This window comes from Gopherus evgoodei, chromosome 24, assembly GCF_007399415.2.
Source record: "Gopherus evgoodei ecotype Sinaloan lineage chromosome 24, rGopEvg1_v1.p, whole genome shotgun sequence".
Lineage (NCBI taxonomy): Eukaryota > Metazoa > Chordata > Testudines > Testudinidae > Gopherus > Gopherus evgoodei.
In genome coordinates, this window is record NC_044345.1 from 3,609,195 (window position 1) to 3,623,500 (window position 14,306).

The 14,306-nt window shown below is 58.8% G+C and overlaps 1 protein-coding gene across 5 annotated transcripts in view; it reads right to left on the bottom strand.

Annotated features, from left to right (window-relative positions):
• The window catches only part of PEAR1 (platelet endothelial aggregation receptor 1), a 60,286-nt gene that overhangs the window by 8,059 nt on the left and 37,921 nt on the right, over positions 1 to 14,306 (bottom strand). For 4 of the 5 annotated variants that reach the window (XM_030542194.1, XM_030542195.1, XM_030542192.1 and 1 more), the window contains 15 exons: positions 13,704 to 13,950; positions 13,152 to 13,275; positions 12,479 to 12,615; positions 8,223 to 8,435; positions 7,550 to 7,724; positions 7,008 to 7,128; positions 6,167 to 6,330; positions 5,446 to 5,548; positions 4,304 to 4,450; positions 3,550 to 3,678; positions 3,049 to 3,177; positions 2,836 to 2,964; positions 2,025 to 2,153; positions 1,398 to 1,613; positions 991 to 1,103 (listed from right to left, as the gene is read on the bottom strand). In XM_030542194.1, the coding sequence (XP_030398054.1) occupies positions 991 to 1,103; positions 1,398 to 1,613; positions 2,025 to 2,153; positions 2,836 to 2,964; positions 3,049 to 3,177; positions 3,550 to 3,678; positions 4,304 to 4,450; positions 5,446 to 5,548; positions 6,167 to 6,330; positions 7,008 to 7,128; positions 7,550 to 7,724; positions 8,223 to 8,435; positions 12,479 to 12,615; positions 13,152 to 13,275; positions 13,704 to 13,950 (2,276 nt within the window). The remainder of the gene's footprint in view (positions 1 to 990; positions 1,104 to 1,397; positions 1,614 to 2,024; positions 2,154 to 2,835; positions 2,965 to 3,048; positions 3,178 to 3,549; positions 3,679 to 4,303; positions 4,451 to 5,445; positions 5,549 to 6,166; positions 6,331 to 7,007; positions 7,129 to 7,549; positions 7,725 to 8,222; positions 8,436 to 12,478; positions 12,616 to 13,151; positions 13,276 to 13,703; positions 13,951 to 14,306) is intronic. The other variant, XM_030542193.1, reaches the window with a different exon arrangement.

The following is a 14,306-nucleotide window of genomic DNA, read 5'->3' on the forward strand; positions in this document are numbered from 1 at the left end:
CGGAAATTGTATGGTGGGCCATGAATGCTCACGAAACTGGGGGTTGGGGCATCAGAAGGGATGTGGGCTCTGGGGTGGGGCCAGAAATGAGAAGTTCAGGGTGCGGGATGGGGCTCTGGGCTGGGACATGGGGTTAGGGAGCAGGAAGGGGTGCAGGCTCTGGCTGGGGGTGCAGGCTCCAGGGTGGGGCTGGGGATGAGGGCTCGAGGGTGCTCCGGGCTGGGACCGAGGGATTCGGAGGGCAGGAGGGGGAGCAGGGCTCCGGCAGGGGTTGGGGCATGGGAGGGGGTCAGAGGTGCAGGCTCAAGCAGCTCCTGGAAGCAGCGGCCATGTCTCCCCTCCAGCTCCTACGCGGAGGCGCGGCCAGGCGGCTCTGCACGCTGCCCCGTCCGCATGCTGCCCCTGCAGCTCCCATTGACCATGGTTCCTGGCCAATGGGCACTGTGGGGGCTGCGCTTAGGATGGGGGCAACGTGTGGAACCCCCTGGCTGCCCCTACACATGGGAGCCGGCGTGGGGACATGCTGCTGCTTCCAGGTGCTGTGCGGAGCCACAGCATACAGGGAGCAAGGCAAGCCCCCAATCCCACTCCCCAGCAGGAGCTCGAGCACCGGATTAAAACGTCTGAAGGGCCGGATGCAGCCCCCGGGCCGTCGTTTGCCTACCCCTGCCTTAGCGGCACGACTAGCAGGCCTTGAACTGAGTCCTCCCAGGGCAGGTTTCTGATGGTGGCTGCTGAGCAGAGCCAATACCAGGTTAGCACCCCTCCACCTTATGGGGGCGCAGGGGGCAGGTCTACCTCAATTCCTCACAAACCCAACTATTTTTGCAGCAAATTCTCAGCCCAGCCCAGCCCAGCACCGGAGAGACGCTACAGACAAGCTGTCTCCTCTCTGCCCATCCCCAAGGGGGCTCCGTGCCTCGGGGCTCCGGAGAACGGAAAGGCTGGGAACTTCCCCGGAGCAGTGTCGCCCCGAGGGCTGGGGCATACCTTGAGGGAGCTCGCCCTGTCCTGGCTGCTGGGGGCGGGGGAGGCCGGTGTGCACCGCGACAGGGTGTGGTAGCTTGGATTGGAGTAGTAGTGGGTGTAGCTGGGTGGGACGTCTGGTCAGACAAAGAGAGAGACAGAGTTAGGCCAAAGTCCCTGGGAGTCCTGTCCCCTCGCTGTCCCCAGGGGGTGTGCAGGACCGTGGGCCTCTCCCGCCCCACGGGCCGGGCTCCGGCTGGATTCCCCACGCTAAGCCTAGGGCGGCTGGGATCAGTACTTAGGTGGGAGACTCCCAAGAGTGGGGTGGGAGGACTCTGCCGGGCTTGCTGGAGGTGCCATGCTAATGGGAGCAGGAGGGTGACTTAGAGAGCAGAGGCCCCCCCTCCCCACTGAGCACCCTGTGCCCTCACCTGGCACTGCATACTCCGAGCTGTCCGTCCGCCCCGTAGTGTAGGCCACAGACAGGTGTCTGTTCTCTTTGCCCTTCTGCCAGTGCCGGTAGCACAGGAAAAACACCAGCAGCGCCACAAGCAGGATCACCAGGATGATGATGCCAATGATCGCCCCCAGGGAGCTGTACCCCACCGGCACAGCTGGCACCATGGTGAAGGGGTGATCGGGGCTCCCTGCACGCCCGGAGGAATCATTAGACCTTCTGCCCAGAGCTGGGGACAGAACCCAGGAGTCCTGGCTCCCTGCCCTCCCCCACCCCCCACCCCACTCTAACCACTAGACCCCGCTCCCCTCCCGGAGCTGGGGACAGAACCTAGGAGTCCTGGATCCCTGCCCTCCCCCCCTCTAACCACTAGAACCCGCTCTCCTCTCGGAGCTGGGGACAGAACCCAGGAGTCCTGGCTCCCAGCCCCTGCATCCCTGCTCTAACCACTAGACCTTGCTCCCCTCCCAGAGCTGGGGACAGAACCCAGGAGTCCTGGCTCCCTGCCCCCCCGCTCTAACTCTCTAGGCCCCCATCCCCTCAGAGCTGGGACCAGAACTCAGGAATCCTCGCTGCCAGCCCCCTGCATGGTCTCACTCACATTTCTCACACCGGGCCCCGATCCTGCCCAGCTCGCACTGGCAGCTCCCTGTCACATGGTGGCAGGTGGAGTTGTGGAGGCAGTCACAGACCTGGAGACACCCGGGTCCAAAGGTGCCAGGGGAACACTCTGCCGGGGCGCACAAGGGCCAAGGTTAGAATCCGTGGGGTGAAGGGGGCTGGGAGGCAGGGGAAGGCCTGTCCCAGGGAGCGGCTTGGAGCCATACAGCTCCACATTCCACCTCCTGACTGCCGAGGGAGACTCATGGTCCGTATAACCCTATATTAGAGCTGTCTGGGAAATCATTTGTGTTCCAGCAAAACATTTTGGTGAACGACAAACAAGCAAAATGTTGGAAGAAAAATTTTGACCCAAAGTTTCTGGGTTTTCATCCAAACCCTGAAAACCCCAAAGGGCTGTGACTGAAAAGTTATAATTTTTTGAGTGTCAATGGTCAGAAACAAAAAGGAAAATGTTCAGGTTTTTGGCCAACATTTTCGGGGGAGTTCAATTGCCAAAAACCCAATTTTTTTCCAGATTTCTGTTTTCCAACGAAAACCCGGAAAATTTAACCAAAATCAGCCATTCCCCAGGGAAATTTCGGTTTTAACCCAAAAACCCATTTTTTGTCAAAAACTTGTCAATCAGGTTCCCTCAAAACCGGCCCAGAAGTCCTGTGTGGGTGCAATGCTCCCCTCTGCCAGCAGTGGGTGCTGCCGGTGGCTCCCCTGTGGTCTTGGGACCGTCATGCAGCCCTGTGTCTTCCCTGGGGTGTTCCCCTGGCTTGGCCAGGGCGGGCCCTGCGGCTTACTGGTTTCACAGTGGGCGCCGGTGTACCCAGAGGAGCACAGACATCTCCCGGTCGCCGGATCACACTGAGCCATGTTCTGGCACTGGCACGCCTGGGCACAGTTCTCCCCGTAGCTCCCCGGGGGGCAGCCTACAGAAGAGAAACCAAGTGGGTGAGGTCTGCGTGGGGAAGGAAACGTGTGATGCCCAGGCCCCCGCCTGGCACAGCCTGTACCTTCCGAGCAGCGTCTGCCGGTCAAGCCGGCCGGACAAGAGCAGGTCCCATCCACGGTGCTGCACCAGCCTCCGTTTGGGCACCGGCAGGTGTGGCCGCAGGCCTCTCCCCAAGTGCCAGGCGGGCAGGCTGCGGAGGAGAGGAGACGTCCGTCAGTCCCACTACGCACCCGACTCTGAAAGCTGCTCTCCCCAGACCTCTTCCCTGATGAGCTACCCAGCCTGTGTGTGAGAGATCCCATCGCCCCCTGGTGGCAGCCCATAGAGAGAATAAGAGTCCTACTTCTGCTACCGGCTGAAGGAGATCTCCTTTAGCTCAAATGGCAGAGGCCTATATTTGTGGGGCTGATAGAGCCTCCAGATCCCTCAGATCATAATCCTAGGGACCCTGTTGTGCCCAGATTCCTTATAACCCCTACAAGTGCCTACCCTCCGCAACTTATGCCCTGTTGACCTGTGCTGCCCGTGAGTTGGAACGCCCCCGGCAGTGGATGTGACTCACGCTGTGAACAGTCACTGCCCGTCCACCCAGGGAAGCAGACGCAGGAGCCGTCCACGGGGTGGCAGGTGGAGTGGTTGGAGCATCGGCAGAGCATCGCGCACTTCTTGCCGTAACGCCCAGGCTGGCAGGCTGCGGCAAGGGAAGGAGAAATGGAAAGTGTGTGGCAGGTGGGGGTGAGTCACGTACCAGCCCTAATCCAGCCCCGTCGGACGGCTGCTCGTGTGAAACCAGTTTGCTGGGTCTCAGCCCAGATCCTGACGGGGACCAGCCAAAGCCACTGCCACAAATCGGTGCCGACCGACCCTGTTCATGGGCAGCCTCAGCAGAGAGTCCCAAATGGGCTCATGGAGACAGAACTCCCTGTTACCCCGTAGAGGGGACAGGTCACAGGGACACACGGGCTGCTGTGCTCCCATGTGGATTTCTCATTCCCTCAGGAGAGCAGGGATTGGGATTCGCCCCCTCCCTGAACCCTGGTTGGCTCCTGGGATGCCCGTAAAGTGGCCTCTGACCCTGCCTGCTGCACCCAAACCAGCCCTAGGTGGCGGGGGGGCAGGCTCGAAAGGGCGATGCCAGTCGCAGCTCGCGGTCTGGTCACACATAGGCTTTCTGTGACGGACTTTGCTCTGCTCCGGTACTGGACAGAGCCAGGCGCTCGCCCCGCCAGGACAGGCCAGATCCCCCCAGGCTGAGCAAAGCAGGAGCAGGACCCCCCTCACCCAGCCCCCTGGCTCCGAGCATCATCCTCACTTACGGCGCTGGCAGGCGGGGCCGCGGTACCCGGGCGCGCAGCTGCAGCTCCCATCCTCTGAGGAGCAGGCGGCTCCGTTCTTGCAGGCGCAGGGCTGATTGCAGTTCCGCCCCCAGAAGCCGTCGTCACAGACCAGGTTGCAGCGGGGCCCTGGGGTGGCAAGAAGAGGAACAGGGTGTTCTCTTAGTAGGGACCCCTCTTCACCAGGCAGCTAGGGGGGCAAACAGGTCCCAGCACCAACCCAGTCACCCGCGTGGAGAAATAAAACCTCTCGCATCCCAAGCTGTCAGGGATGCTAGTGTCACTGTCCACACGCAACAGATGGGGAAACTGAGTCATTACACAGCTCCCTGCAGGCCCTACAGTCTCCCAGCCCAGCGTCGACCCAGAAACAGCCATCTTTGAAGCTGCACTCCCATCACTCAGACTCCAGTTAGCGAGGCCCCCGACTCAAGTCTCGTCCACACACACGAGCCCCTCGCTCCAGTGAGGGGAGGTTCTTAACTCGAACTGGCTGGCCCGTCAGCAGGCACCGACTGACACGCTCGAGTGCTGCTATTCCCCCAAAGCCTGCCGGAAATCCCGGTGGGCCACATGTCCCTGCCATCTGGCTGTGAAGGAAACCTTGCGAGCCTGAGCCGAGGGTAACCCGCAGGGAGACCGGGAGGAAGGCTCGGAGAGGTGTGAACCGCCCTCCTTCCCCTCAGGGAGGAGTTATCGCAAGCAGCTTGCTAAGACCGGAGCAGGAGCCAGTCTGGCTCTCTTTGGTGCCATGCATGGGTGGCATCTGGACAAGCGCCATCACTTATTTTGCCCTTGGCCCAGGGGGTACCCTGCCGAGTCCAGCCACGTCCCACGGAGGAGGAACGGAGCTCCGGCCACCCAGAGACCTCACGCCTATATAGCCAGGACCTCTGCACAATTCACAGTGAGCTGTGCCTCCTTCAAGTCCTGTGGGAGGGGCTTATGCTGTGGGTGGAGCCTGGAAGAGTACCGCCCCCTTCTGTCCCTGACCTAGCCATGCCCATAAGAGCTGTGCATTCAGCTGGCAGGGATGCCAAGGGACTTCCTGGATGCCATCATGGACAGAGACAGAGTCCTCCCGCCCCCTCCCCAGATCCCTGCCTCCCACCCGGCCCCCTCACCTGTCCATCCCGGCAGGCAGCGGCACAGTCCTGTGACAGGGGAGCAGCCGTCCGCGTGGCTGCAGTCACATTGACTGCTGCAGCCAGGCCCGTAGGCGCCGTTCTGTTGGCGAGAGGGGGATGCAGCTGGAGTCAGTGGCACAGGGATGGGATTGAGGAGGGTGATTTTAACCCAGAACCCTTCCCGGTCCCATCCCGCTGGTGCACGGTGCATGCAAGCCTCCCCGGTCTGACCCCCACCCTGGCAGTGCATGCAGTCTCTGCCCTGCCAGTGCCCATGGTCTAACCCACGCCTCCCTTGCGCCACAAACCACATGGTCTAGTCCATAACCCCCCTCCCCATTGCCATTAAATCACCCAGCCCCCTGCCCAGGCTGGGCCAGCAAGTGAGTCTCCCAATCAATTTGTTAGCCCCTTGTTGTCATTATTTTGTCCAGTGGGACAATCACAGACAGCCAAGATCCCGGGTAGCACGTGGGCAGCGAGTGGGGAACGGGCACCGTTAGAGGCATCCGGCATCCCATCTTGCCAGCAGTCAGCTGGACCTTGCTCTGCAGGGGCTGCCTGGTAGGGGGGTGGCTGAGGGCTTGATGCAAAGACCACAGAAATGGGCATCAATGAATGTAGGCTCAGGTCCTTCAATGACAGCTGGAACGTCCGTAAAGGGCGCAGAGGCTCCCGGGCATGGGAAGCGGCTGGTCCGAGGGGGGTAGGAACTTACCGTGCACGGCTCCTGGCACCTGCTGCCATGCCAGCCAGCAGCACAGGAGCACGCCCCGCTGACAGGGCTGCAGGCAGCACCGTTGGCGCACCGGCAGGTCTCGTTGCACCCGGGGCCCCAGGTGCCGGTGGGGCAGGGGCTGGAACAATCCCCTCCATGCCAACCTGCAGAGGGGTGGACAGGTCGGCGGGAGGATCGACGGGACATTGTAATTGGAGGGCTTGGGAAATCCAGGCAGCTTAACGGGTGGAGAAGCAGGGCAGTATGGGGGCAATGCTGTGTCCAGTCAATCGCCCCTATGGGGGCTATACTGTCCCACTACTGTCCCATAGCTGGATGTGTCTGGGTATTAGAGGGGAGCGAAGCTTTCAGCGGGTCCCTGGAAGGAGCCTGATCTCAGACACTGCTCCGGCCTGAGGGTGCCTGGCACCACTCACCACTGGGTGCCCCAGCTCGTGGCTCCGCCTGATGGTCCGGGGGGGATGGACCATGCCCACTGGGAGGGGTTGCCCGTGGAAGGAGTGGCATGGGACGTCCCACCAGACCCCGAGCCTGGCGGAGGGTTTGTGCCGGGAACAGAGCTGGGGGAGGGGGAACCTGGGCTGGTTCCAGCTGGCCCCTGCCCACACTCCAGACCCAGGGAGCCGGGGAGGAGAGGGGTATTCACAAGGTCTTTCTGGAGTGAACTTGAAATGGTTCCCACAGCCCTGGCAGGGAACTATCTCCCCTATCCCAGCCCTGTCTGGGGGCACAGCTAGAGCCTCCCGGGGGTGGGGGGCGGGGAGTCGGGGCCGTGCCCTCCCTGTCCGGAGCGATCCCAAGGGCGCTGCCTGCACCCTACCTTCTTTGCAGACGCAGGTGCCATCGATGGGGGAGCAGGCGAAGGCGTTCTTGCAGGCGCACTGCATGGAGCAGTTCACACCGTAGGTGTCGGTGGGACAGTGGCTGGAGCAGTGGTCCCCCTGCAAACACAAGGAGACAATGAGGGGGTGGAGGGGCTAGAGTCGAGGGGGGGCAGTTACTCGCCATCTGCTGACCTGGGGTGGGTCCAAACCTCCCACTCAGAGGCGAGTAGCCGTAATACTTTGTGTTGCTACAAAGCCAACCACCTAAGCATCACAAAGTTATCCCTGCTCTAATCTTAGACCCTCCTTCCCTCCTCAAGCCGGGAATAGAACCCAGGAGTCCTGACACCCAACCCCCACCTGCCCTAACCCACTAGACCCTCCCCTCCCCAAGTCAAGAATAGAACCCAGCAGGAGTCCCGACACCCCGTCCTCTGCTCTAACCACTAGACAATGCTCCCCATCTCAATCCCCATAATTACCAAGACATTAACCGTCTTGTTTCCCGGTGTCCCCGCAGACTGGGCCCCGGACTCACCGTGTACCCTGGGGCGCAGTGGCAGAGCCCCGTGGCCCCATCACACGTCCCTCCATTCAGACAGAGGCAGGGCTCCTGGCAGTTGGCCCCATAGTATCCATGGGGGCAGGTCTCGTTGCAGTGCAGGCCTGCCCAGCCTGGTTTGCAGGTGCATTCTCCGCTCATGGGGTGGCAGCTGGGCCCCGGGGAGGGGGAAGGGAAACACGTGCCCATCAGAGCCCCTCCGCGGAGCAGCTGGAGTGGGTTTGTGCCAATCCCGCAGGGCTGGCCCTCTCTAGGAGAGCAGCAGGATGGCAGGGGCTGCAGGTGTCCCGAGCTGGACACCCCATGTATGTGCCCACTCAGTGGCTCCCGAGGGGAGTATGCATGTTCTGGATCTGGGCCATTCGCCCCCCCCAGAGCCTGGATCCCGGGGGGTGATTCCCCTGCCTGCTGCTCCAAATGGGAATCCTGCCTTCCAGCACTGGGGGGCACAGGACGGATGGTGCCATGTTATTCCCCTTATGCCCCGCAGAGGGCAGCAACCCCACAGGACTGGAAATAGGGACCATATTCCCCCTGCCCTGTACACTGTTAACCCCTAACGCGCTGGCATGTTCCAGGCTCCCACATGCATGATCTGCTGGGGTGAGAGCCTGCTCAGGTGGCTCTCAGAGTCCCTCCCGGCCCCTACCTTTGGCTGTTCTGGGGGTTGCAAAGGCAGGGTAGGTGGCAGGCCAAGCCGTAGAGGCCGTCCAGGCACTTGCGTTCCTCGCAGCGAGGCCCGTAAAAGCCGGCCTCGCACAGGCAGGCCCCGTTGATGTGGAAGCAGCGGCCCCCGTTGGCGCAGTCGCACGGCTGGCCGCAGTCCTGGCCGTACTTGCCGATGGGGCACTCCTCCCGGCACCTGTTCAGGAACGGGCAGAGGGGAGGAGAGGAAGGATGTGCCCCCCAGGGTCAGACCGAGGGCAAGCCAAGGGAGGGAGCCAGGCGGCACTAGGGAGAGTGGACAGAGGTCGCTGTACCTGGTAGCTCTCACCTGCTCAATCTGAAAGTCCGCTGTAGGCTGAGGCCACCAAACTCATTCCATGCAAGACTCTGAGAAATGCTGAGGACCCTCCCGCCAGATGCTCATCAGGGTGCTCCCGGCATGGGGCCTGCTGCACAAGGGGGGGGGAGAGCCCGGGGGGACACCCCTGCACAGCCTCTCAGGTGGCAGCTGGCCATCTTAGCTGCAGTCCCTGCAGGAACTTGTGGGGATCCCGATGGCACAGAATGGCGCAGGGAAGCAAATGGAGCTTGGGAAGGGGCCAGCGAACCTCCAGGGTTCCTCAGCATGACAGGCAGGGCCAGCGGGGCTGCAAACAGTGTGAGAGCACGGAGGGGACGCTGGCTGCAGGTGGAGAGTTCAGCTGCAGAGGTCATGGGGTGGTCAGGAACGGTTGTGTCTCATTGCTCAGCACCTGGATTTAACCCGCAGGGGCCATGTCTGCACCAGGGGTGTGTGCACCATGGTGGCTGCATCGGCGCACATTCCTTGTGCAGGCCAGCTGCACCAGGGTAAACCATGACTTGCACCTGTGCAGCGTGTCCACGAGGGGCTTGCACTGGTGCAAAAATCCACAGGCCTAAGACTTCGAATGAAACCTTCAGTGCAAGCCCAGAGTGCAGGGCAGGGCTGGGATGGGGTTCTACCAGCCAGGCCTGGCTGCTTATTTAGGCAACAACAACACGACTGTCCTAAAGTGCCGCTCAACGGAGGGGCTCAAAGCCTTTGCCAAAGGATCATCATTTTAAAAATGGGGAAACTGAGGAACGGAAGTGCTTTGTCCAGGGTCACACATTAAGTCTATGGGAGAGTCTTGGCTCTGACCACTAGACATCACTCCTTTCCTAAGCAGGGACTAGAACCCAGAAGTCCTGACTCCTAGTCCCCCTTGCTCTAATAGACCACATCCCCTCCCGGGACCAGGAAAAGAACCAGGATCCTGGATTCCCACTCCCCTAATCCAACCCCGAGACCACACGATTCTTTCCCTTAAAATGCCAACAAAACCCCTTCCTAACGATCCAAGTAGTGCTTGCCACTCCTGTTCGATTCTGGGTTTATTTTTTCCTCTCCATTGTTTACGACATGCTCTCAGAAGCTGGAAAAAGCCCTCACTTCCTTCTCCCGCTGGCTGCGTCCCTTCCATGTGGAAAATTCCGACTGAGTTCCCTCCTCTCCCTGACCCAGCTGCTATTTACTTCCCCGCAGCACAGCTGGGGAGATCATCCCTCACTCCAGCTTTAACTGGCGCTCCCTAGGCTGTCAGGGCACTGCCTGTGCTGTAAGCCAGCCAAAAATCGGCACAGCCAGGTAGTCAACGCATTGCCTGGAGTATTATATGCATGCATTACGGTAACAATGGCTATTCATATGGTGCACTACAGTGCCATTATGTGCATTACGGTAGCAGTAAGCACTGTATATACATGTAGCAAGAAACAGTCCCTGTCCCAAACAGCTTCCATCTCAATAGACAGGACAAAGGGTGGGAGGGGAAACTGAGGCACAGAGGGGGGTGAGGACATGCCAAAGTCACATGGCAGAGCTGAGGATAGAAGCCAGAAGCCTCATTCTCAGTAAGGCCCTTTATACCGCTCTGGCAGGACAAAACAGCCTTAAAGCAGAGGACATTTCAGTGACACGCATTTTAAGGCCCCTTTACATTGGCAAAGCCACATAAAGGGGCCTCGGCGTAACTGAGAAGGAGGGTCCAGGTCTCCTAAGTCCCAGTCCAGCACTCGATCCATCAGTCCACACTGCAAAGTGCTAGGATTGCATGCACTCCAGCTTGTAAGCCAACCCCCCTGCAACACACACACGTTAACACAGGGGTTCTCAAACTGGGGGTCGCGACCCCTCGGGGTCGTCAGGTTATTACATGGGGGGGTCGTGAGCTGTCAGCCTCCACCCCAAACCCCGCTTTGCCCCAGCATTTATAATGGTGTTAAATATATAAAATAGTGTTTTTAATTGATAAGGGGGGTCACACTCAGAGGCTTGCTATGTGAAAGAGGTCACCAGTAAAAAAGTTTGAGAACCACTGTGTTAACACAAGAGAGTGCGAGCCCAGGAGCCTGTGCATGGGTGGGTAGACACGGAAGGGTGTGAGGGACAGGGCATTGGTGCACACATGTGTTTGAAAGGCCGTGGGTGTCCCTGAGGGATGCTGCACGGGACAGGGATGGAGGGGAGTGCTCAGTCACAGCTAGGGGGGGAAAGTAAGGGCTGAATGTCAAGTGGCCACAGAGAGAAGTCAGGGGGCTGTCAGACAGGAGTGATGTAGGAAGGGGCCCGCCCCACCCCAAGCTCGCCTATAATTCGAGCACAGAGCATGTGTGAGGGTGAGGCCTTGTCTACACTTAAAAACGTCACTGCTTTAACTAGAACCATATCGTTAACTAGGTACAACAAACTCCCAATATGGACGCAGTTATATCAGCAGCAAGGTGTTTATACTCACAACGCTTATTCTGGTTTGGGAATTAAAATAAGTTACACGGGGGTAAGGCATCTTTATATTGGTATAACTGAGTCCATGGAAGTAGCACAATTTTGGCAAAAAACCCCAAACCCACCTTGCTAACTGACTTCACAGACTATGCAAAACGGACCCCCCTGTGATCCTCCAGTCCGACAACCTGCGTAGCACAAGTCAGAGAAGGGCCCTGAATGAACTCCTGTGTGAACTCCAGCCCATCCTTTAGAAAAACAGCCAATCTAGATTTAGCAACTGCCCGGGATGGAGAATCCCCGCACAGCCCTTGGTAAATTATACCAGTGAAAATGTGAAGTGTAGGCAGGCATGTGTGCGAGGGTTTGTCTACACAGGGAAATTCTGGAATAGCTCCCTGTGTGGACACTCTGTTCTGGAATAAGATCACCTTTTATGGGTTAGTTTGATCCACTTTGGAAACGGATTAAGCTCAACTGGAAAAATCATTCTTACACCTGGTCTGCACTTAAAAGTTAGATAGACATAGCTACACAGCTCAGGGTTGCGCAAAATTCACCCCTCGGAGCGCTGTAGTTACGTTGACCTCACTCTGGGTGTAGACACAGCTAAATTAGTGGCAGAATCATCCGTTGATCCAGCTACCACTGCTTGGAGAGGTGGACCGACTACAGGGATGGAAAACTCCCTTCCATTGTCGCAGGAAGCATCTACACTTCAGTGCTAAGCGCCCTGAGTGGGCACGTGGCCTCATTTAGAGGTGGTTGAAAATTTTGCATCTAACCAGCTTTCTGTCAGAAAACGCCCCTTGACAAAACCCATTTTTTTCACCAAATTTCGTCAATTTTAACAACATTTTGGAAAAATGATTTTGAAAACATTGAAATGTCCCATTTTGATATTTCCAGAATGGAAAGTTTTGATTTTTCATTCTGAAATGACTTTTCCTTTCCAAAGGTGCTTTATTTGCTATGAATTATTTTATATAAAAAATGGTCAAAATGTTTGTGCTGAATTTCGTTTTGTTAAAAATTTCAAAATATTGGCTTCTTGTTGCAATTTTAAATGCTTTTTTTGTTACGATCTTGACTTGTTTTTACAGAACGAAAAACCAGTTTGCCAAGCAGCTCTACTCTTAATCCAGAATAAAAGTGTCCACACAGGGAGCTACTCCAAAATAGTTACAGACAACACTTTAAATTCCCGCCCTAACTTAATCCAGATTAACTCCCCTGTGTAGACAAACCCTAGAACATGTGGGCATGTGTGTGTATCACAGAGGGGCGGCTTTAGGCGAGCCAGGGGCTCAGTAGGAGACCAGCTGACTGAGGTTTCTAGCTAAGCCTCACTGACTGAGGAATGTCCCTCTAAGCCATGCCAGTTGCTAGCTCCAACACAGACACGGTTCTTTCCATGGCTGCAGGGAGTTGCTCTGCCAGACCCCACTCACCGCTCTCCGGTGTAGCCCAGAGCACATTGGCAACGCCCGGTGACCGGGTCGCACAGCCCGTTGTTGTGGCACTGGCACTCCCCCAGGCAGCCTGAGCCGTACTGCCCTTGGGGGCATGGGATGGAGCAGATGGTGCCCTGCAGACAACAGAACAGCAGTGTCAGGGAAATGCCCTCTCTGGGAAAGCCAGGGGAGAGGGTGAGGGCCCCTGCACCACGGAGCCTGATCTCCCCCTTCCCCTGTGATTGGATGAGATGGTTCCTGCTCAGTGCCCCCCAGACCCACCCCAAGCCTGAATGCAGCCACGGGTCAGCTGCGTGCGTGGGAGCAGGAAAGGCTGACAGCCCATTTCTCACCTGGCTGGGGGCATCTCGCAGCCCTGAGGAGGCTGAATGGAGGGCAAGGCTCATGCCGCTGGGGCCGGATCATCCGGAGACCTCACAGCACCACGAAGGTGGCAGAGGCGGCATCGCCCCACGCTGGGCTCGGGCCAGGCCGGCTGGGTCCCAGGGATATGAGGGCCAGGGCATGGGTGGCGCAGTGATCGGGGGAGGAGTTCAAACCAAAGGGGGCAGAACCCCTTTGCCCCCAGCTTGTCCCGCCCTGACTCTTCGCTCTCTGGAGGCCGGATGGGCCTGGGTTTGAATCCTCCCCACTTTCCCCCAGTACATACCATCCACCCTGGAGGACAGACGCAGTGGGTGGTATTTGGGGGGTGGCAGATGCCCCCATTCTGGCAGGGGCAGTAAGCCGGGCAATGGAGCCCGTCGGAGCTGTTGAGGCATAGGAGCTCGCAGCTGGAAGGACAGGGAGAAAGGGGTAAGAAGAATGGACCCAGGCTGTAGAGTCCTCTCTCTCATCCGAGGCTAAAGAAATCCCACCCTGCGGCTGGGTCAGAACCAGCGCCTCCTAGATGGGAAAGGCCCCAGATCCCAGTCCCACCACTGGGCCAGCCAGAATCCCTGCCCGGGGCTGGATCAGAACCAGCGTCCCCTAGAGGGGAGAGGCCCCAGACCCAGTCCCACCCCTGGGCCAGCCAGAATCCCCACCCGGGGCTGGATCGGAACCAGCGTCCCCTAGAGGGGAAAGGCCCCAGACCCCAGTCCCACCCCCAGGGCATCCAGAACCCTGCCCTGAGGCCAGATTGGAACCAGCACCCCCGAGAGGGGAGATGCCCCAGATCCCACTCCCACCACCGGGCCAGCCAACCATTCCCCGCACTCACTAGGTGCCTGTGAATCCCGGCTGGCACAGACATGCCCCAGTCTCTCCATGGCACCTGTCCGTGTTCTTGCAGGGGCAAGCCAGCTGGCAGCCCTTCCCGTAGGTGCCTGGGTCGCAGGGGACTTTACACATGGAGTCCTTGTACCCAGGTGAGCAGACGCAGGCTCCGGTGAGGGGATCACAAGCTCCCCCATCGCCACACTGGCAGGGGTTCTCACAGTGGGGCCCCCAGGACTGGCCATTGCACACTGGAAGAAGGAAGTGACTGTTGTAGCAATGACAACCCCTTTGCCCTTCTGCGGATGATGTCTAAGCACATCCTACGCCCTGGTGAACGAAGCCCTGCAATAGCCCTGGGAAGAAGGGTCAGAGTTTCAGCCCCATTTTACAGGTAGGGAAACTGAGGCACGGAGCTGGGACATGCCAACCCAAGAGCCAGAAATAGAACCCAGGAGTCCTGGCTCCCAGTCACCTGCTCTAAGCACTCTACCCCCCACCCCCCTCAGAGCTGGGAATAGAACCCAGGAGTCCTGATTCCCAGGCCCCACTATTCTAACCACTGGCCTCCTAGAGCTGGGAACAGAACCCAGGTGTCCTGACTACC